Here is a 24953-nt window from a genome sequence, read left to right as displayed (position 1 = left end):
TATTCTCTTTTTTATAATAGATGACTGTATTGTATGTGATCTTGTAAACATTACTGTGACCTTGCTTTAAATTTAAAGTGCTTTTTGTAATTTATATTCCCCCTGGCAAATTCTTTAGTTTGTCATTTTGTTTTGTTCTGTTCTCTACCCTTGTTGTTAAAGGTTTTGTACCTTTTCTGTATATTTTTGTATTCTAGTTGAACGCTTTAATAAAAAAAAAGAAAAAAAAAGCAGCCAGCCAGGAAATACAATTTCAACCTCTTGTCTAATTGGACCTTCCACCGTCTGTCTCGTTTATGTAAACAGTGATATTAGCTACAAGAAACCAACTCGTTTATCTTGACATGTAAACAACTTACGGATGGGCGACAGAAAAAAAGCATGTCAGTCAATTCATAACACTGTTTAAATTGTAATACGAGGAATTTCCAGTAAATAAATAAAACAGACGCTTAAATAATAGATATAGCATACATTTAAAAGTCAAACAAAATTAAGCTAATTATCTGCATGTGCGCTTCTAAACAGCGCCGTCGCTAGTGACAACTGAATAGGCAACGACTAACTGATAACAAAAGTGGTAAAAGCCGCTCTAAACTCACTGAATTTATTTGAATGGGACATCACAGTGGTTCAAAAGCACGAGTGGTCTCTACTATGGTGCCCCCCTCCCCTTCTGATATCCTCAGACCCCGCTCGTGATTGAAAGTAAGAGATGGGCTGGGCCGCCTGCCGTCTTTTGTGGCGCGTGTGACAATAGCTGAGGGTGATCGCGGGAACGGCAGCATCACCGTAGCCTATTGCTTTTCGCGAAGAACCACCGAGGGCAGCACGTCGGCTCACATCCCTCAGAAAGAGATATCACAAGTTTACCCACGACCACTTTGACGCGAGCTGGACTAACACCGGTCTCACTCCTCCTCCTCCTCCACGCGTGGGCTGCTCGCGCTGGGGGATTGGAGAGCGGCGCGAGAGAGCTCAGTATCCCCGCGTTCAACTCACAATAACGGATTCATTCGTGAACGGCGGATGTCATTTCTCACGGGAAACCACCCAAAGGCTTTATTTAAGCACCCAAGCGTCTCTTAACAAATTTGGGGCTGGATATCCGTCTTTTAACCGCTCGAGACGCATCTTACTCGGGAGAAATTGATATCGTTGTGGTGGAGGAGTCGGTACACGCACTTTCACGCGGTCCGAACAGGTGCACGCGTTCATAACTCCATCAGGACTGCTTTCTGAAGGTCTGAGGGTCGACTAGGAATTTATAACTACATTTACATTTTCTGCAATATCTGGACTTAATCACCAGTGCAGAAAACATGGATATCAAATGGCTCATTATAGCCTTTACGGTTGTGGGTAAGTTATGTTTTTACTGCTTACTTTAACATTCAGTAACCGTGTTTAATTGCCTTAAGAGTTGATTTATAAGGTGCCCTTTAATTTCACTGCATGCACTTGTTGCAGTTTTTTGTGTCATCTTTTGATTAATGGACCTGGTATTTAAGACTTGAGCCTATACTGTAGTAACTAGGCTACACGTTAATAATCTGAAGGTGAAGCTACATTGATACGTTTTGCTGCCTTCACATAAGACTAACCCAAATTATGTGTTGGTGTCATAGAAATTGAAATATAAAGCATTCCTGACTAACTTGAACAATTGTAGATAATAGTAGAATATCTCGGGTTACCTCAGGTCGTTTCAGTTAATGTACTGTGGATGTCGGAAAGGCTCATCGTGTAGTTATAAATTATGTGTTTTTATCAAAAACATCTTAAAGTTGTTATTTTGACTGCTTATGAAATGAAGGCATGCACTAAAATATTGATGATTGTATAAAAAGTCTTGAATATTTGGTTGGATGATTTTATGTGGGAAGTATGTCTTAGATGCTTTAGTTGTAATGAAGCTATTTAGATTATGATAGTTCAACCAGAATTTAAAATTTGCCATTGATTTCTTAATCTTAGTGCTGTCCAAGATGTAAGTGACTTTTTTCCTCTGTCGAATAATAAAGCAGATTTTGATTGGTTCCTTGGCTCACAGAATGCAAGTGAACTGCTACTAATACTGTGAGAGTTAAAAATATACACAAACATCTAAAAATTAGTACCCATAGCTACATTCAAAGCTCATGCAAAGCGAAATGACCAGTCTAAACAAGAAATTAAACAGTTATATTTTTGTTACCTTTAATTTACAATAATGGCAAGCAGTCTTGAGCATGTTCACAACAAGCACCAGCATTGCCACATCCAGGATTAGAGCTAGTACCATTGTGATGAACAATACAACATATTTTTTCTCCCACTCTATTGTAAACAAACAGCATCAGTTCACATGTGAGTTTGTGATGTCATGTGACAGCAAGCTTGCACTCCAGACTGTTGTGTACGTACTGTACATGCTCCTGACTGTCAAGGCTTTTACAGTATTTACTTTTAAATGGCTGAAAGCCATTGATTTGCATATTCTGAATGACCTGTTACCACAATTTCGGCTAAAAATCCTCTGTCCCACAGAATAGGAAAATTACCTACATCTTGGAAAGCCAGAGTAAGTAAATTTAAAGCAAATAAATAGTTTTTATGAGTATTTTCCATTAAAATTAGCATGGATTGAAAGTTGCGTGTTATAATTTCATGTGCTTGTCTAAATTCGTGTGTTAATTATGATCCAGAAGCATGCTCTGACTTGTTTTCCCACCCCACTTTGACAAACACAAGGCAGCTGGGTTTTAACAGCTCTGGCCAGATGAGTGGGGTTTGGTTTGGGGTTAATGTTGGTTTAGAGCGCCCAGCAGGAGATTAATGTTCCTCTATGGGGGGACGTAAAATCAAGTAAACACTGAAGCAGCACACTGATTGATTTGAGGGCATGGCACACAATTTCATTCTAAGAGGTGCACACTGTACCTTTTAGCTAATTATAAATGTTTTACATAAGAACAAATTAACAGGCTTTTTGAGAAGTAGTATCAAGTAGTATCTAGATCCAGAGACTACAGCGCATACATAAAATCAGCTTTTATTATAGACTGACATCTAGTGGGTAAGGGCTGGGCTGATAAAAAATATCATATCGAATCGTGATAATTTATGTCAATAATCATGATAAGCTATGGACATTTTTATTTTAAATTGATAAATGCAAAGAGCCAATCACACAGCAGACATATGCAACAACAGGAATCTGTAATTGTGTTGATATAAGAGATATGCTACGTCACCCAGTATTGTTTAGTGAGCTTGATTCACTTTCCCGCCGGCAGAAATTACTGTTAAACTGTTTGTTTATTTTAATGATGATTATTTTTACTATTTGAATTAAAACATTTTTTAACATAATTCTGTAATTGTCAATTGTAATCTGTTACTTATATTGAAATGTATATCGTTATCATTCAATATGCAAAATAATTATCGAGATTGCATTTCTGCCATATCGCCCAGATATAGGGTGGGTTGACATCACATGAGTAACTAGTTATAGATTATACTTATGGTGCATTCATTATTCAACTGAATGCATACACAGTAGCCAGGTGGTTATTGTGCCAAATTATAACCGAGTTAAATCAGTGCTCAAGGTTTCCTTAGTTAGAATCCTGGCTCATGGACCTTTCCTTTTCCCATCCCCTATTCTCACTCCCACTTAATTTGATGTAATCCCACTGTCCTATCAAATAAAAGCAAAGAATAAATATAAAAAAAAAAAATACTTCTTGCTAGTATGAGTGGAAAACAAAAATAAATTTAAAGTTATGGTGGATGGGCAATGTTTATTATTATTATTATCATTATTTGCAGTAAAGTTAAATTTGGCTCCTAGCAAAATGATTTGAGCAAATCTGACATCATATATTATGACTTCCCAGATCATAAATCTGAAAATCCAAGGAGTATTGCGATTCTGTAATTCTTAACCTAAATTATAAAGAAAATTGTCAGAAATATTATGTTTTATATGTTATAAAAAGTGTTATTTGCACGTCACAATTTATTCAATTTTTGTTAATTTTGTAGATAACTGACCAACAAAAAATACATTAAAATAACGATACAAATGATACCAAATTAAATATATTACAAAATAGCATTTTTCCAACACAATTAGGCTATATAAAGTGCTCAAAAATCATTTCAATGTTTCCTGTTGCTATTTTGGGTTTTTCCATCCATTGTTTTTTCAGTCTTATCAGGTAACAATTCAAAGTAATTCAAAATTTCACTTTGTGAGTAGTTCTTTTTTAGAGATTGTTGCGGTTTTAGCTACTAAATCATATTGAGAGAAACCGAAATGAACCAATTCAGATTTGCGTTCAAAATGTCAGAAAACGTGCAAGCTTTAAGTGCTCCACTGACAATTCAAATAAAATGGTCTATTATTACACTAACGTGTTAGAATTTTAGTTACTTTTCTACATGCAACATTATCTATTGTAGATAGACCTTTAATGACGATACTACCGTTTACAAACTACAGCAGCACTGCCAGTATTTCGGAGCCATAGTATCATGATACTACCATAGTACCAGTAAACCGTGCAACCCTAACTACTAATAGGGACAATATGTAATAATTAAAAAAGCTAATAAAACCAAAGCTATCGTGACCCACAACAGATAAATGTACTCTAAAAGTCCATCTTTGTCCAAGTTTGAAGTGTTGAACTGCTACTTGAAGGGACACAGTCAGTTTGTTTTATTACATGTCTAAGTTTATGACACAAAAATACACCTTGTTCCTTCAAGCCAAACCACACACACCAAGTTTCAGACTCACCTGTGTGATATCAGCGGCTCCAGTGTGTCACTGGGTTACTAGCACATTCTCTTAGTCATACAGACGTCAAAACAGATGTGTTTTATTCAGATATGTCTATTGATGATGACTCCATTGTCTAGGTTATACTCTTAAAACCACTGGACATCTGGAGCTCTGTGTTGTTTATATGAAAGCATGTTTTGGCATTCAACTGGGTTAATATGACATTGAGCTTGAACTCTCTTGTTGGATTAACCTAACCCCCCACAGACTCTATCCCCCATATCCATGCAGATAAGTGGGGTCAGGATAGAAAAAGGCTGTTATTTCATTAATCACCACTCTTTTCTGCATACAAAATAGTGCTTCCCAAGCTGCCGTCAGTACTTATACAAAGTCTTTCCCCAAGTGTCAGTCACAGACAAAACCATTAATGTCTGAATTTACATATTCTACCCTCTATGCGTCCCTCCCCCATTCGCTTTCGTCCCCTTTCTCACACATGCAAAATACTGTCACATGAACTCTCTACCTCCTAACAAACAACAGATGGCTGTACCCTCCTGGACAAGAGGCATGTTAGTTCTGCAGGGAGGGACAGGGACACTGATGCCTTTTGCATAACTTTTTTTTTTTTTTAATCTGAAATTGACTTCTGTTGTTGCATTCATTTGCATTAGCTCTCAGCAGGAGGTTTTGCTCAAACTAGCAGACTTACTGTCATATTTGTAATCTTTTTATGGTATTGCAATACTGTCTGTAATGGTTGTAATTCATTTAATTTATACACAACTTTCACTACACTTACGGTCACCATACAGACATAATAAAAACAGAATCATTTTGAGAAATAAATTATATAAGGCTGGAAGATGCGGAATACTTTATGCATGTTTAGTCGTTGTTAATGTTAATTTTTAGAAAGTATTAAGATTGTCACTGTTTTGAAAATCAGTAGACAGGGAGTTCCATAAAGGAAAGGCAGAATATTGGGGTAAAAGTGTAGATATAATAGGGCTAGGGATAAAATCTATATAGGTATGTATTGACTGAACACCATTGTCAATATTGATAATAAAAAAAGTTTGTTATGTAGTTTTGGTTTGAAGCACTATAGTTTTATTAAAATGTGACTGCTGAGCGCACGCCTTTAAAGCAGTGCCCATAAGCTTGGGGTGTTAGTTTGTCATTTCCAATGGAGGAATTTTCTGGGTACACCTAGTTGAAAAACATAAACTTTTCCGAATGCCCAGAGCACACTGCGATTTATGTAAGTAGAACTAACCAATCTACTTCACATATTGTATGGAATACACACATATCAGTAATAATCAGTAATCGCCCAGTCCTAAGATATGTAGTAAAATAACTGAGAGCCTAACAGGTAAAAAGCAACATGTGACCTTGAAAGGCCAGTAAAGCTGGGTGGCATCATCAAGGCAGCAAAAATGAATAGTATTTAAAAATTTAAAAATATGACCAAGCAATCGTTAATAAGTAATAAACTGAAGTGGACCCAAAACTGAGCCTTGATGAATGCCACTGTTAACCTGAGAATACTTGGATGAATTTGTTTTTGAGCTGTATATACTAAGTTTGACAGAAAGATACCAAAAAATTATGACCTTTAAATAGAAACTATTCTGTCTATGAGGATGTTATGTAAGATTTCTATTAAAGATTGCACTCTGCAGAAACGAGTATCATCTTCACTGAAGTTCATCATATTATTAGTGATTTATAACAAGAACAGTTTCTGTAACATGATATATGATAAAATATTGAAATCTTTAAAAACTGTTTTTTTTGTTATAAAACTGTACCTATTTCCTTTAATATTTTAGCAATAAATGGCAAGCTTGAAATTGGATAAAAGATTGTTGAGGTTTTAAGATAAAGAGAGAAAGTCATAAGATTAGGATAAATTAATTATCTCAGTTATTAAAGAAAACAAAGAGGGTTAAAACTAACAAAATATGTTAGATGAATTGTTTACTTTTAAGATGCCATAATTCAGGGGTTATTTAAGGAGCAGAGAGGGTAAAGAAAACAGTCTGGGTTTTCAAAGGGGCAAAATCATCTAAGATCCCATGAAGTCCATATCATAATAAGAAACTAGGCCATCTCCAGTAGATAAATCGACTTTGCTGGAAAGGGTAGTGAGTTCATCAGCAAGAACATATCAAAAGCTTTGATGCTGTAAAATGAGACAGAAAGACACCACTTAATCTTAAATACCATAAGGTGAGTGCCAACAAGACATCAACAGATGTAGACAGATCATAGACATTAAAGTTCTAAAGATTTATTCCAGAATACCAGAAGAGTTCAGGAATGTGCCTTTTAGATCGAGTAAGTTAAATATATGATGACATGAGAACAATATCCTTTTGCATGATCTATTACTAAAGTGAATTTAAAAATCACACTAGCAGTGTCAAGCATTAAAAGGGTTTAAAACCTCAACGGTCCAACGGTTTTTGGATGGTAGTTGACAGTGGCAAGAGTAGAATATAGTTGATTTTTATTAGCAAACGATTTGAATAAAGCAAATACAGGCACAGTAGAGCTGCAAAATTAATCGTAAAAAGATCACAATCTCGATTCGACCCCCTAGACGATTTTAATCCAGCATTTCTACGATTCTGTCAATCATATTTTCAAGTTCAGGAGAGAATGGTGGCCGCACAAGTCTTCACATTGTTTTACATACGTTGTTCAGTAACGTGGACACCTCCAAATGGTGTTGAAAGAGTCACATGTTGTATTTATAAGAGACAATTCACCTCAAAAATGAAGTTTCTGTCTTCATATAAAGTTTTTGCGACCGTAAAATCACACGTGACGTGAGCTGACCATCAGCTGTTACCACAGGAAGGGCAGGCGGGTGCGTGCCTCTGAAGGAAGTTTACTTTAGTGAACAGAACCTGCATATGCTGTGAATAACAGGTAATGAAGTTGTAAATAGTATTCAGTTCCTGGCACAGAGTGATTGTTTGGGAGCTGCGTGGAAAGTGAACCGCTCTTAGCAGTGAAAATCAAACCGAAAGCGCACACAGTGTTGCCAGATGTAGCTGACTGATTCCAGCCCAAAAAGTATCCAAAACCCGCCAAAATGCAACAGTATCCACTCATTCTTCTGGATTCATAAAAATCACGTCAGTGACAGATTTTAAGCAAAGAATTACAGATTGTAAGCATATGTCTTAAACACAATGATTCAACATTAGAATTATCATCAGCATTAATGACCAGGACAAATCTAAAGTTCAAGTTCAAATCTGTTCAAGTCCACCATTCCAAGTCTATACAAAATTTAGCATTTTAACAGACAGTACACCTTCACAAAGCCCATTGCTGTTTTACCACATGTTTGAGAATAACAATAATAATAGCCCACTCATAATAACCTTTATTTTATATCTAAAGAATTGTGAGAAAATCGTGATTTTCATTTTAGCCAGAATCATGCAGCTCTAAGGCACAGCTATTTGAAATGCTTTATACTTTTTATTGTGAAATATTGCCAGACACCGTGTTTACAAATGATAAAAACACCAGAGGAACAAACCAATTAATAGTTCAACAGCCTGATGATTTTTATTAGTCTCGTTTAAACAAAAGAAATCAAACTTGTGATCAGATGAGGCCATAAACCAGAGTATTATATTGAAGAGAGATTGGATATTGATTAATCCAAGAAGTTAAATTTACCAGCAATGTTGTTAAATGACCTGGCTAGGTAGGCAAGCTTGCTGAGATCAACAGATTTGAGGCAGAAGAGATTGGGGTATACTGTATTGGGTTATATTATTGTATTTGTAGTTCTTTTAAAACCCAGTTGGATGCACTTCTTAAAAGATTATTTTAAGAGGGCTGGATTTTAATCATTGTTTACAGTTGGACAGAACCTTAAAGTGAAGATTTAAAGTTGGCAATTCAGGCAGGCAGACTGGAAATCTAAACTCCCTGATATCATGTAGACAGGTCACTTTATGATATTGCTCAACATAAAAAAAAAACCAAAACATGTCTCAGGAAAATGTCTCTATAGAATGAACCAAATTAACATAAAATGAAAATGAATTAGCTAAAAAGCAGCTTTATGCAGTTGCACAAGCTACTCTATAGTGTGCTAAAGGCCTAAGATCATCCTTCGTAGAGGCTCATACTGAGTATCCTCTTAAAACAATGTAGGATTCACACATGGTGTTTTGTAGATATAAATGTGCATGGACAGGACATCTAATTTTCATATACATTTAAGCAGGTTAGTAGGTGAGAAGCAACCCTTTCACAAGTAGAAGAGAAAAAATTGAGCCCCGTTTCTGCGTTGTTCTCTAAAACTGGTCGCAAAACCACAGGAGAGGCAATAAAGGCCTTTCTCATTCACACAAAGTTAATAGGCCCACAAACTGCTAAACACAGCCGTAAAAGCTTATTTTAGTACTGTCACTGTTGTATTTATAATTAGCCTTCCTGTCCCATGGGAAATCATTTTTTATAGGACTATCACGTGATTGCTTACATCAAGATCTTACTGTTGTGGTATTGTAGTGTACAGATATGGGCAGTTTGTGTGTGCTAGATAGTGCTTTACAGTGTTTATCTGATCACACTGATGTTTATGCAAATAGTGTTCCCATAAGTACTGTTATCCCTTTTGAGATGCACACTAGGCCTACAGTATGCTAATTTTAACTATACTTTCATCTGTTTTAAGGAAACTGATTGAACACCATAGAGGCTCCTGTCAGACAGACAGGAAAAAGTGCAAGTGAGAAAGGCTATTCAAGGTGTTTGTCCGAAGCTTTTATTAGTCTCCCACCAACTCGGGCACATTACCCGAGCTTAGCTTCCCTGCATGGAGATCACAAAAAAACGATGCTCTCATTTCCCGACACCGACTAGGCTGGGCTTAATAAAGCCTCACTCACTGGATTTTGGTTTTATTAGAAATGCAGAGGAAATTAAAGGTGCTGTAAGCAATTTTAGCTGTTTTCCTAACTTGATCTGTTTTGCTAATTTTAACTGCATCCTCTTGTCATGCAAGGTTGGACCCCCCTGCAGCATCCTGTCTGCCTTCTGTAATGCCTGTTAAAAACATGGGACACTATTTTAATAGTTTCTTACCAAAATTAGAGCTTTACTCAAACAATAAACTACAGTATGTTGGCTTTAACTTGCCATTTAATCAAAGTCTGTTGGTCAACTTTTGCTTAAAAGATGCTGTATGCAAGTTTTTATGCATAAAATACCATAATATGTTTGCAGATATTTAAGAAATATGTCCTTAAAGCATGCATCTGTGACTGAAATGTGACCTCTGGTGGACAGTAGCAGACTCTGAAATGAGATGCAAATGCAGAGTCCCACATAAGGTATTTAACTAGAAAATAATATAAATATTACAAGCAGCTACAATAGGTGAGCAGGTTACATTGTAACCCGTGTCCTAACAACACACCATGTGATGAGATTTTCAGTGATAAGCAATGGGGCAAAACACAACTTTAAATACAGATATTTAAATACAGCCATTTAGTAGCACATAATTTGCTCTCACTCACGAAATAGTAAGGTTTATAATCTAGTTAATACATATTAAACCTCTTTACATTAATAAATGTACATGCTGAATCACTGATATGTGTTTTATTTTGTATCACTGTTCTGAAGTTGAATTTCAAACGGTTTATTTTCAAGATCTGAGGTAAACGTTTTGCAGCTGCTTTCAGTAGTATGATAATAAATGTCATGTAAAATGGCATTCAATCTCCGATTGTTAGCATTTAACACTGAATAAAGCACATGAGGTGTACCTGAGGTGATCATATTCCTTCTATCGTGTGCTGTTGCTTTAGAACATGGTTTAAATCAGCCTTTAGGCTTGATTATCAGACTCTCTCCTCAGTCTGGCAACCTGCGCTTGCATTTGTTTTGATCCAGGAATGTTCCTAGTACCTAGTTCAACCATTTGGTGTCAAACTTACATACTGCATACTTGCATACATATGTTCATAATTAGGAGCAATGTATATTGACCTCCTCCTCTAATCAGGAATCAAATAATATACACGTTATACAGGTAATCAGATCAAGTCTGTCTGACCCTATTCAACTGTCAGAGTCTTACTCATTTTAATATAATTTTGGTTTAAAGGAAAAACAAACTCAGTACTCACAAACTCAACATTAGTTGAAGGGATTACACTGATTGTTGTGTTACAGCATTTGCTTTTTTTCCTAAGATTTATTGAAAATAGTCTCCAAAACCCCTGTCCTCCGAAAACATGTCAGCAAACACACAACAATGTTTCTGATTGGCTACATAGCCCAGGGCTGCCACACAGACAGGTGTCATTTCTCAGGGCACTTATTTTAGTGATGTGAACCCAGTAGAAGAGATGTTTTAGGTGTGTTGTTGCAGAAAAGTTGTGGTCAGCAGTTATAAAATAGAAACAATTACATTAATAGACCAACACATACGTTCTTTATATAAAAAGTACATAATTATATTGAGTCAAAATGTATGTATTTATGTGTTGGAAAGTAGATGGGTTTAGTACAGGGGTGTCCAAACTTGGTTTTGCATGGTTTAGCTCCACACACCTTCCTGAAAGTTTTTAATATACGTAGAAAGAGCTTGATTAGCTGGTCCAGGTGTGTTTAATTGGGGTTGGAACTAAAATTTGCTGCACCCTCTAGGACCAAGTTTGGACACCCCTGGTTTAGATGTGGGTAACTGACATTTATTTACCAACACCTAATTGCTTTATATAAAATAATATGTCATTTATATTTCAATCAAAATGCATTTATCTGTGTGTAGAAGGAGATATATGATTGGGAGACTTCTGAAACCACAGTTTTGTAGTAGTTATTCTATTAATGTTCTACCAAGTGCCAGTGCTGTTTACACACAGTGTTCAACTTCAACACAATGCAGTTAAGAGTCCCAATGGTGTGTAAGATTCTTTTAGAACACGCACAGAAACACAGGAATATGATCATTGCAGTCTTTTGACAAAACTTTGGTATATTGTTATGGCCCTTCAGACACTTTAGTGTTACTAAGTAGTTGTATTACATCATGGTCCTCGAACCCTTGAGAATGTCATTGTAGCTCATGAACTCTCAGCAGTCTGACTCCCCGGTGACCCGTTTTCCCCAGAATGCTGAACTATGAATATTTAGCCATGGATGTCTAGCCAGAGTCCCAGTGCACTATTTGTCATCTGTCCGAAACATCCTGTGTACATTCAGGACTGCCTTCAGATGAGGCCAGCACTACACGTGTTTATACATTCATAGCATACTGTTGATTTTCCACGCTTCAAGGGATTATTTCAGTGGTTAAGATCTGGATATACACTTAAATAAGCAATTACTTTTCACAAAATATACCAGTTTCAGATAATATGAAATGTGAATTAGCCTTCTTTGAATCAATATAAAATCCTCCAATGTTTCCACAGGAATGTTGTGGCAACTGGTCTAACAGAGTTAACTGAACAAACAATTGCATTTTGAACAATATTGCTGATTTAACACGCTCCCAGCATGCATTACAGGTCATGTGTGATTGTGTGAAACCATCGCACCTTTGCTTTAGAAGATGTTCTTTTTTAGGGAGAGTTTACAAGTCGAATTCTACAAAAAAGATAAACTGATGGTGAATTGGGTCTGTATTAGTTTAGCTAATTGATATTTTATGTTAATTGAACAAGACAAAAATAGGATGTATAAGACTAATAAATGAATAATTACTTCCCTATTTACAGTTAAGACCAGTAGTTAGAGTTTCAGTGGGATCAGATATGTTTACAGCTGTTTTGTTTCATGATTGGTTGTATTTGTTTAGATGTAAAAAGTGTGGGTGGGGATCTGTAATTGTATTTGTAGATGTCCCATAGTGGGTGGGTGAGCTGATGACAGATGTACTTAAAGAATTACAGTTTCAGAGTGAAACAAAAATCAGTTAGATGGTTATCGAAAGATTATGATATAATGATATTATAATGATATTATCATTTATTGTTATTATATATCAGATACCATATTATAATTTTGAGAATTGGTGCCTGAAAGGTTTCATCAAGGTTTTGTATTCACATATGTGTCATGTACAGTTGAAGTCAGAATTATTAGCCCCCTATTATTTTTCCCTTTTAATTTCTGTTTAACGAAGAGAAGTTTTTTTTTAACACATTTTTAAACATAATAGTTTTAATAACTAATTTCTAATAACTGATTTATTTTATCTTTGCCATGATTACAGTAATTTTGAAAAAATATTGAAAAAATATAGCTTAAAGGGAATAATAATTTTGACCTTTAAAATGTTTTTAAAAAAATTCAAAACTGCTTTTATTCTAGCTGAAATAAAACAAATAAGACTTTCTTCAGAAAAAAAAATATTATCAGACATACTGTAAAAAACTCTTTTCTCTGTTAAACATCATTTGGAAAATATTTAAAAAATAAGAAAAAGTTCAAAAGGGGGCTAATAATTCTGTCTTTAACTGTATGTGTTGCATGTGGGCATAGAAGTCTTCTTATTGTTGACTTTGACTTCATGGGCAGGTTGGTCCAACTGTACATTACCAAATTATATTAATAATAATAAAATAAAAAAACTTTCTCTGATATTCTCTCTTTGTCATTTCCTTTTTATAGCTTAATGTATTTTCAGAGGTTAACATGTAATTAGCACCTGCTACATTCTGCTACATAGGTGAGATTGCCTGGTAAAAATTATGTTTGTAATGTTCCTTCCATTTTATTACAGAAAGTTGAGGTAGATTTCTTCAAAAATATGTGTTTCTCATGTCTATGATGTATCCATATCTTAGTCTACATGGCCTTAGTCAACCTCAGTATTTATGTATACACTATTTTTGCAGTGTATAAATATAAAATTTTAACGTTCAACTGAAAGTTCTGAGTTAAAAAATGTATAAGACTGAATTTCAGTATGTTTTATGCTGTCAAATTTTGTTCAGTGATATGTTACATACTTTGTCTGATTGTCATCTGCATTTTCTGGGTATTTACTTGGAAAAAAAAACAAATTTAATGTTATTTATTGATTGACTAATTTGCCTTGATATTTTTGTTGAAAGTAGGATAGCACAGTAATGATATGAAATGATGGAGAGAAATGAGTCGATGTACTCATACTTGTGCTTCTGGCATGTGTGCCAACATATTGGAGCTTATAACCTCTAAACCAGTGGTCCCCAACCTTTTAATCATGATGGACCAGTCACCGCTTGACAATTTTACCATGGACCAGGTGTGTGTTGTGTGCCCTGGGTGATTCGTAGTTTGCTAGGTGACTATCAAATATTTTCTCAGAGGATGACAAAACATTATTGTCACTCAAGTTTTATTTATGGAGAAAATGAGAAAGCACTGCAGTGTTTGGGTGCTCTGTGTTTGTCTAAGATACGTAGTCTGCCAAACTGTATAAATTCCATTCTAAGTATGAACCTGATAGGTCAGTTTTTGTCACGTGACTTGCGGTGTGCTTGTGGCATACATTCAAATGGGAGCGTCTGGAAGGTGTGAGCATGTCAAGCCACGTGAACACGTAAGCCGCGATCCACCATTGGAAGTAACAAATTTGCCCTATAATAGTGATTTGCAAACAGCCAATAAAAAGTTGCCGTCATTTGCAATCCCCAGCTGTTGATCTTCTTGCACAGACATGGGGGCTTCACCTGATTTGTTGACAAATGGGTTGCGGATTAAATCCTTGGCAATTCGGAAGTCTTTCACTGGGCCATTTCCCCTTAGCAAAGAAACATTTCAAAGACGTCTGTTTCTTACTCATTTTGCTAGCTTGTAAATTAAATTTGGGCGCTCAAGTGACCGAGATGTAACCAAGAAAATATGGTAATTTTTCAAAATAAAAGATTGTTCAGACTTTGACAAGAAATTAAACGCAAATATTTGATAATTTTTTGTGCGGCCCGGTACCAATTGAACAATTAACCCAGTGGTTGAGGACAACTGCTCTAACTTTGTATTGAACTTTTTCTCATTTGAACGGTATGTTGGAAGCTGGTGTGCTATCATGAGTAAACGGTCAAAAAGGCATTTATTGTGGGTGTGTCACTTTTCAATTGTTCGTCTTTATCAGGTCTACTACTGTGAGACTTTATCAGCTTATATTGGGTTGTACCTTTGGTTTGCCAGTGTTTGTTTGTGTTCTCTCAGGTCCTTTGTAGTTTATTTTTGGCTCCATCTCTGTGTGTTTGTGTGTGCAGGTAGGTGTGAGCGCTTGCCTGAAGTAGCTCAGATTAGATCTAAGCAAAATGGAAACACAGCATTGGGGGTTGGGTGGGTAAGATCATTTCTGGACCCTTGGCTTTCGTAAAAGCTTTCCGTAGTTGGCTCTGATCTGTTCTTGGTTGCTGCCTCTGGCTCTTTTGCACTTACATGAACATGGAAGACCAGATTCGCTCTCAAGATCTGACCAGGAAACAGAGGCATGTTGGACCTCACACAAGTAGCTAAGAGCAGCAGTGACTTTCTATGAAATTTTCTTTGAGTAGAAACGTCCTCTGCTCCCACCTCCCAAACAGCTGAACACACAGGCAATTGCGTGACCCTTCCACACACAGCAAACAGCCCTGCAGAAATGCTTTCCATGTCAGATATTTGAACAATTCACTTTGTGCTATATTTAACCTCATTCATTCACATCTCCTGTAGTAGAGTTTCTTAAAGCCTAAAAGTTTAAATGGGCTCTATGCACAGCTAGAGTTTTGAAGCCAATGATAAACCTGCGGTGAAAGCTTAAATTATTTAAATTTTACAAGGTTGTTTTTGCAGCATTAAAGTTGTAATTACGATACATTCAGGTAAATAGACTTAAGCATTCATTTAGTTGTTCAAATGTAAAACGAGATGAAAGACCTTTGTAACCACTAGCACCGTCCGTAGCAACAGGCTAGAGCTGAAATTAAAAATACTAGGGCAAAATAAACTTCATATTTTTAAGACATGGCGGTAGAAAATAAAATTTAATGCAGTGCTTCTTGTCCGATCTGACCCTCTTCATATCGTATATCTAACAGGCAGTGAAATCAGAGCTTAAACGTGACAATTTTGTAATGGAAAGACAGTTCACCAGAAGCCCTTGGGTTGCCTGGCTGAAAATTAAAGTCTGTGTACATATAGCTCATTGGATTGGTCAGTAATTGTAGCTATATGGTTTTGGATTACCTAGAAAACAGTATGAAAACTGTTACCTTCACTTCACTTCAAAGTTTACTGGACATAGCTTGAGATCTTTAGAAAGATTTAATAGTCAGCTGTTTTCAGTGGAATGGTACCTCCATGAAGTTTTGTTTCTGTTCGAGAGATTTATATAGCTTGTTATACTATTTAAAGCTTTCAGTGAGTAGTTTTCACTGAAAACCTGTAGGATTTGGACCTCCATAACTCCAAAAGATATAGCAATTTATGGAAAGAAAAAGGTGAGTTTTGTAGACAGGCTCTTGGTGGAATTCTAGCTTTCAATAGAAATCCTTAAAATTTTACTTCTGTTTAAAAATTCACAGCAAAACCAGAAATATTTTAAGAATAGTCAAAGTACAGAGAGTGTATAGGAACATGTCAGTAAGCTGGAATAAATTTTAAAGGTATGAAAGTTTAGTTTTGGGATAAGGACTTAAAAAGAATATTTTTGACTTACCTAGAGTTCCTCTAACTTACCTAAAGTTCTTGTATGCCCCTTATATCAGACACAGGCTTTCCTCATGAGAGGGTCCTGAACATCAGCTACAGATCAAACCCTAATAATTAGGATCTGCCTCTGCTTCTGGAAGTAGACGAAAACCTGACTCTCTTGAGAGACACCGCCATTACTGCTTTAGCGGACCCAAGGCATCTGAGTGATCACACTTTAAACGAGAGTATAAAGCAGTCAATCAGGAGTTGTTTGTTGGCAGGGCTTCATTAACTCTGGTCAGATGCCTGCTGCCTGATTGTTTTTCTGTAGAACAAAGGAGTGAGTGGACGGGCAAAACTGGTGGGGTATGAACGAGGGATTAGAGGATGAAGGCTTCTACTTTAGGCCATCCAAAGACAAAACGTGTCTGACAATTGCTAAGGAAGGCAGTCTGAAGAGACTAATTAATTGTTAATTAGCTTCTTTTCTAATGTGTTGCTGTGTGCACAAACATGCGGATGGAGATTTTAAGTAAAAAGCTAAAAGCTGTCATTCACTCAAGACACTCAACTTTAGATTAGCTTTGTGTTTCGTGTTGCCTTTGTTAAAAGGAACCAATCGTTAGCTGTGCTTTAAAGTGTGTTCGCTCATACTTAGTGCCATACAAACTAAAGGGATCAACGGAAAGGGGGCAGGGAAGGAGAAGTGCGCTTAGCAAGTGGAGAAAGGGTCTGGGGGGTCTCAGGGTGGCTAGACTAGACACTTAATAGGGGGGAGTGGGTAGGTGATCCCGGTGGGATGTGGGGGAACTGTTAAAGCACAGTCGAGTTGATTGGTCACAAACACTAAATATTTTAACAAGTCCATGGAACTGATGGATGGAACAGTGGAGTGGAGTGTCTGCAACCTGCTCATGAATAATTCAATGGGGAACTTGAGGGACTATCTTTGGGTGGGGGTTGAGTGTATAGATGGAGTGATACGGCAGGATTTAGTGAAAACACAAAGATTCCCATTGTGAGTGATTGACATGAAAGTAGGACACATTTTTGTCAGTTATGGTTGAGGTTTGGTGCTTTAACTATATCACTACATTGCTCATCAATGCCTAGGTTTCAGTATGGTTTGACATGTTTGGATAAATCAGTATGCCTACATTCAAGGCACTTTTTACAGAAAACGTAAAACAAGTTTTTATACACGTTCTCTTAAAAAAATTAGTTTGTTGAAATGAAATTGTTCTTTGACATCTTCATAGTGAGTATGTGGCTTAGGTAAGTGCAAACATTCTAGAAAGTTTTATATGCTCATATATAATCGCAGAAATTACGCCAAGAATTAAAAGCTTGGCTTTGACTATTTCTATTTCATACTTTCCAAATTTTACCTTTTTAAGAAAAGCTGTGATGAGTTGAGATATCCCATATCTAAGAGCTCTATAATGTTGGTATTGTTTTCAAAACAAGAGTCTCACAATGACAGTAAGACCCAATCCCAGTTCTATTTTTTACAGCAACTGGACTTTTCTGACAGGGTATTTGAGTGTCATCGAGGGACAGATGTGAAAGTAAGTTGTGGGACTACTATACAAGAGTTATTATTATGGTTTATAGATAGCAAAATTTATCGTTTTTTCATCATTAAAAAAAAAAAAAAAGCATGATGGTAATACACAAACGTCGTTATAAATGTATGAAAACATATGCTTGTTTGTAAAACTTTGTAATAATGACAAAAATACTAATTTGTGCATGTTGTGACTTTCGTGTGAATGCTGCCATTGTAGATGGTGTATCCTGTGAAATTTTTGCACCCCTTGGTTTCGCGTGTTGTCCTGACAAATTTCAGTTTTAAGGGCTATCTAGCCATTCCCCTTAGCCCAATACCTTCACGCTGAAGAGAATTGGGACAAGAGGTAAGGGGAATGGCTAATGGGTAGAATTGGGATTGGTACTAAGTATAATAAAGATGAAGATAAAGTTAAAAATAAGGGGAAAAAGATCATTGTTGTAAGCTCATTCAGAAATGTAGTGACCAATCAAGTACTACCTGGGGCATGCATATTAATGATGCTGTGTGGATCTTCAGAGACTGTTTTTTTTTCTGGATTGACCAGTTTTTCAATGGGATTATTGAAAGAGTGTGCACAATGCACAGATACAGTAGTTTAGCATTTGCGGTCTGATGTAATTAAACAATGAATTAAATCTGTATTCGAATTTCACTGTATATATTTTTTTCTGGTCAATAATAAACTGTTTTGTTCTCTTCGTGGTGCAGTCCTCAGATGAATTGAAATCAGAATAATCTACAGTTTTTTTCCCCAATTTATTCATCTTTTAATTATTCACCTGAAAACAATTTTGTATAATCATATATATTTTGTTCAAGTGTGGATCTAAGACACTACATTTGTGTGCAATCCACTATATGACATGGGATGCTTCTTAAAAAATAAAAAAAAATAAAAATAAAAGGTAAAATATTTTTAGACCTTTTTTATTGGGTGACACAGTGGTGCAGTAGGTAGTGCTGTCGCCTCACACTGGTTTGAGCCTCGGATGGGTCAGTTGGCATTTCAGTATGAAGTTTGCATTTTCTCACCCGTGTTCACGTGGGTTTCCTCCAGGTGCTTCATTTTCCCCCACAAGTCCAAAGACATGCATTACAGGTGAATTGCGTGAGCTAAATTGTCCGTAGTGTATAAGTGTGATGGGTTGCAGTTGGAAGGGTATCCGCTGCGTAAAACAAATGCTGGATAAGTTGGCGGTTCATTCCACTGTGGCGACCCCAGGTTAATAAAGTTACTAAGCCGAAAAGAAAACATTGAATGAATGAATGAATGAACTTTTTTTATTAAGTAGCCTTGAAAAAATGGTTGACAGTCTTAATAGGCTATAGGATCCTTTGCCATTAAATCTTATATTCATGTTTTTCAGTGAAGTAAATTGCCTGTGTGAAGTTCGCAATCATGAACCCATTCAGGATGCATAGCATTTACACAATCATCTTGCATTACTCCTTAACACTGGTGGTAGCAGAGGCTACATACAGTCTCAGACACCTTTGATTAAACCCATTTTTTGAAGGTCTTTACTCTCCAGATGCCAAAATAGTCAGCCATGCTCAAATGTGAGATAATTAATTGTTTGTGGTATGTGTCATTTTAGTCTTCTTGGTAGATGATCACTTGGAAACATGATCTGACATGTTAATAAATGGCACCTGAATCTGCTAACGTTTTTGTCGCTGAACTTGTAGCATATAATGCTCACAATGTCACATTTATGGGTATGATTCACAGGAAATGAGTAATCAAATATTTAGCCTGAATGCATTGCAATTGTAAGGACTCGCTTTAGAATGTGGATGAATGGAGTTGTTCTGGTTTTGTCTTCTTCCTTTCTGATGATACAGTGAAATTAGCAAGTGGAGACTAAGATTGATATTGATCAGAGGGAAATTAACTAGTAAATGAACTAGCCAGATCAATAAACACTACAGCAACATTTTCAAGTATGCAGTATGAACCACTGCTGACAATTGGAATCTTTTGGCCACTTCCTCTGCTTGTATCTTTAATGCCATTTACTGCTTTCTCTGCCTCAGTATTAAGTGAAAGCTGAAAGAAGTATCTCTGTTGTGAAATACAGTTCTTGTGCAATAGCCTCTCCCATTTGTATTCTGTACCATGTTGTACTTTGATGGATGACTTGGTTTTTGGGAAGAGCTGTGTTCGATGTTTTTTTTCACAATTAGGATGGCTTTCATAATGGAAGATGGTAGAAACAACATTCAGTTTGTTTACATGCACACCAATACTCTGATTAGGAAGTCCACCATGTAAACAGAAATTTTTGATGACCTTAATCCAACTAAAGCCATAATCATAGTAAACACTAATTAAATTAAGACGTGTGGAGTATTCATTTTTTAGTGGCATTATTGAAGTGCAGTACAGACATGTAAACAGCTTAATTGGACTATTAATGTCATGTAGGACTTTACGCAGCAAATTGTGACACTGATTGCAAGAATGAAAATATAGAATACAAATATAGCGGGCGAGTGATTTTATTTTAAATCAGGTGGAAAAATCCACAATTTGTCTGCCATTAATGTCTTATTTAACATTTGAAATTAAAATAATACATTTTAGCACCAATAACAATATGGCTTCTGACATAATGTGCATCACTGTCAATGCAATAAAATGTTGTTAATGATGATAACACATTTTTACATTATTTTCAACCTTCTAACCCTCACATTTGTGACCCCATGTATTTGTATTTGACAACAGGCCAGTGGAAAGGAGCTTTTGGCTGCACTAGATTGGACTAATGGCTGATTCATGCTGCGTCAAGCGCATGCATTGCGTATAAGTAAAGTGCATGCGTATGCTCTGGCACAGCCTTCGCATGGTCGCATAGCCCTCGCCGTGACCAGTGCCGACACTGATGCGCACCTCTAAAAAATGTAACCACACATCGCAAGGATGTGTAGTGCAAGCTCTATGATTGATCAGCTTGGTAGTTGTGACTAGTGTGGGCAGTACCGAGAGCCAAGTGTTGAGTCTCGTAAAGTAGCTCTAGATGTAGACTGTTGTTTAGTGTTTACCTTATGATTAATGTTATTGCACATTTGCCTGATCCCGTTTCTGAATGAGTGAGTTTGAGCTACTTGTACATTAAGGTAGCGTTCAGAAAAAAACAAAACACCTACAACGAAACCAGACACACTGAAACTTAAAAACCTGCAGCCAGTTAGTGTTTCAGAAGTGTTATTGCAGAGCAACACATACAGGATGCAGAAGTATGAATGCACGTGGGTCATAGTGATCTCCCAATGCATAACTACAAACCAGCCTTCAGTAGAAAGCATGAAGGGTGCTTTTACACCTCTCGTCTCGTTTGCCCAGTAATCGCTGTTCGTTTGGCATATGTATCTAGCAATCGTGTTGGATCCGCGCCAAAACAATCGGTCTGAGATCGCCTGAATGAGGTGGTCTCAGCTCGATTGAATCGAACTCAGCAGTGGATCGATTGTAGTGAGAAAGCGATATGATCTGAGCCCGGCCATATCACAGTGTTTTATGGATGTGTAATAGGTATACGGTTAATGAAGAGAGAATTATGAGTAGAGCGGGAGGTCATTCCAGATATCCGGAACTTCCGGGAGACTTGGGGAGTCTGTTGCAAATGCACAGAGACTGCCGGATGCTCGCAAACAAGTCATAATGTCCCGGAAATCGTCTCCCTCCCGGTCCTCAAATACGTCACGCACCCTTCTCACCCCTCATGGTTCTTGCATAGCACCAAAACATTGCTAGGTTACAACTGCTTGCCTCAGGTGCAAAGGGGTGGGTTACCTTGACCATATTTATATTTAGCATATTTTTTTTTATTAACAGCAGAACAATAAACCTGAATACTTGAATTATGTAGCTTAGAGGCTAGGATTTATTCAAATATCTTGGCTGTGAGGATGTTTTTAATATGTAAAATGAAAGCTATGGAACTGACATGATTGTGCATGTAATCAACGTGTTTGTATTACACATGCATGTCTTTGTCATCCTCTATAAAGCTTTTGAAACATAAATGTGTCCAATGAATATTTAAAATGTGTGTTTGAGGTGTGTAGACGTCAAGCTCTCAGTCTCACCTTCGTGTGGCACCGTAAAGCTAAGTGTTAGATGGGTTCATGGATTATTGATGGAGTGAATGGTGCTCAGTGAAGCAGCAGATGGTTGTGTTTCCTGTAAGTTCCAGCAGAGGAGGAAAGTGAAAATTCTGATTGGCTCTTTTTTTCAAGGATGGTGTGTTGGTGTGGAAATATAAAAGAAGGAAAAGTACACAATTGTCAAAAATGTAAAATGTAAATCGTTTACATTTAAAATGAAATAATAAACATATTTATACATAATTAAAATAAGATATTTTTATTACTTAATAGAATTATAATTTAGTAACAAAATAAAGACTGTTATAGTAGTTTTACAGTGTAAAAGAAAATAATTATAATATATTTAATCCTTTATTATTGGGAGTCCTTAAAAGCCACAGGAAGTCCTTAAAGTTATCTTGAAATAAATGTACTTAATTTCAGTCATGCATGTCTATAGTTTGCTCGCTTAGGGAATTTTTGGTTGGTATACCACATAATACCATTTGGCTGATATGGGATTGCTGATGCGTTTATTTTTAACCTTTGCTCTTTGACTCTTAGCTGCTTGTGTGCTTTAAGTATCCCTCATATGTAACAGTTTACATCTGCGTGAAAGGACTTGCATGCTCCACTTAAGTCACACACATGTTTTGTATCAAGCCCTGACCTTTTAATCATATTTAGGACCCTTGAAACATGCAGTGTAGTGGACCATAGTAGCCAACACCACCTGTACCCTTGTCCTGAGGATAGTCACAATTTGTGTCTACATATAAACCATCTTACACAAGCACTTGGATTCATTTAAAGCTATGCTTGCATTATAATGATGTAACTTATTTCCCTTGTGTTTTAAAAACGTTTCACTTTTACAACATTTTAAAAATGATCCACGTTTACACATGCACAAAAACGACCAAAAATGCTGTATTACTTATGTCAGGCCAGTATTTGGAACAGTCACCTTGTTATAACTATAGGAAAGTGACCATGTGCAGTCGATGGCTCAGAGCTGTTGTGTATGTAGAATTGGCCATGTATATAAGATGTGCCTCCATTGTTGGTTGTGGTTGATCTAGTAGTTTTCTAACATTACCAGCAACTTGCTATTTTTACTAGCCACAATTTTCTTGTTGGGAAAATATATTTTATATGAATGAATTTGAATTGGACATGCTAAAAATGACTTGATTAAGATTTTGTGTTATTCTCACATGACTCCTTATTCATTTAACCTTTTTTGTGAATTATGAATGACCTTCCCCAATGTGCATGAGCAAATGGGTTGTAGTTTCATAATGCTACATTGAATTGGGTTTTATTTCACATAACGAAATAATATATTTAAATAAATATTTTTGACAATGAAAGGATCATGCACACACGGTTAACATTAGGGCATTCAAAGAATGGTTAAAGCGAAACCAAGCAGGTTGGTGGGCAGGGCTGAGTGGTATATTGAGTTCTGGGGATATATCGATATGATTCCCCAACGCGATGCTGGATTATCCAATGTCTTTCATATCGATATGATTTAAGGACCCACATTCGCATTCTGCACTAAACTGACCGCTCCAAGGTAGCATGCGAGCTCCACTTGCACAAATGAGTGATTCCCTCTCTGAGTAATACAAAAGATTTGTTCAAAATGAACAAATCGTTCAAGATTAGTGCTGCTGCCTTGGAGCGGTCTGTTTCTTGCAGAATGCGCACGTGTGGCCTCAAACCATATCGATATGAACGATATTGGATAATACCGCATCGCGAATTATAACTGTATATCCCCAGAACCCGATATATCGCCCAGCCCTGTGCACAATATGTTAATGTGTATCTAAAAACATATACAGCTGATGAATTTGTTGTGTTACTATTTAAGTGTGTTCTTTTTTTGCTTTGACAGTGTAGTTTTCTATGGTTCTGTTTACTTTTTTATTTTCAAAGCTGCACAGTAGAGCTGTGTATGGTGTTAAGCAGGAAAAAAAAACCTGTACTGCATTTAATTATCAAAGATTTTGTTTATGATTTGAAATGGTGTACAGCTTATAGTTAAGCAGAAGAAATACCTGAACTGTATTTTATTTATCAAAGAATTTGCGCAGCTGTTTATTTGTAAACGGGGAGGGAAACCCCTGTGTTTGAATTATATTTTGCTTCAAAACGGTTTAACAAAGTTTTAATAAAGGCTTTGACTCAAGTAACCATGTATGGTAAAATACCGAATATATATCATATACAGTCATTCTTCCTAAATTCTGCCCAGTCCTATTGGTGGGTGTTAATGTCAAGGCCAGGTTGTAATGTCAAGTAAATCCACACTTTGCTGATGGAGCATTAGCAACAACAACCCTACCACATACTTCGCCATTGTTGTACTTGTCTGCACTTGCCTTTAATCTTCACCTCCCATAACGTGTACTTTGCACACGCATGATCTAATTTTTGTGTTTAAACGGACACAGTAACGCCAATGTTTTCAAAAAAGTCATAATTTTAGATTTATGTATTTCAGTCACAAAAACAAATGTTGGGATGAAAATGATGATTTGATTTTTGGATGAAATCATTGTGTAAACGGTCTAAAAGATGAACAAAACCAAGCAAAGCAAAACAGCAACGGCAATAATCCATGAACTGTCTTATCTGCAGGGTCAGTGCTTTTGGTTCAGCACTGAAAATACTCTGAATGGCTAACTATAGGTTCTCAGAATGCTCGTCTCTTGAAAGTAATGAATCTGTGTTAAACAGAGGCCAGCTCTCTCACCTATTGTGTGTAGCAGCAGGCTTCCTTTTGAAACGAGAGATGGAGTGGCTGTGGAGGGCTAA

General features: G+C 36.5%; 1 protein-coding gene across 1 annotated transcript in view; it reads left to right on the top strand.

Annotated features, from left to right (window-relative positions):
• Window positions 1–1322: 1322 nt before the first annotated feature.
• Window positions 1323–24953, top strand: part of igsf3 (immunoglobulin superfamily, member 3) — a 279332-nt gene continuing 255701 nt past the window's right edge. The window contains 1 exon segment of the mRNA NM_001159666.1: window positions 1323–1362. Within this exon segment, the coding sequence (NP_001153138.1) occupies window positions 1323–1362 (40 nt within the window).

This window comes from Danio rerio, chromosome 9, assembly GCF_052040795.2.
Source record: "Danio rerio strain M-AB ecotype USA chromosome 9, GRCz13ab, whole genome shotgun sequence".
Classification (NCBI taxonomy): Eukaryota; Metazoa; Chordata; class Actinopteri; order Cypriniformes; family Danionidae; genus Danio; species Danio rerio.
Note: the sequence above shows the minus strand (reverse complement) of the source record. Positions and strands in the feature narration are given on the sequence as shown.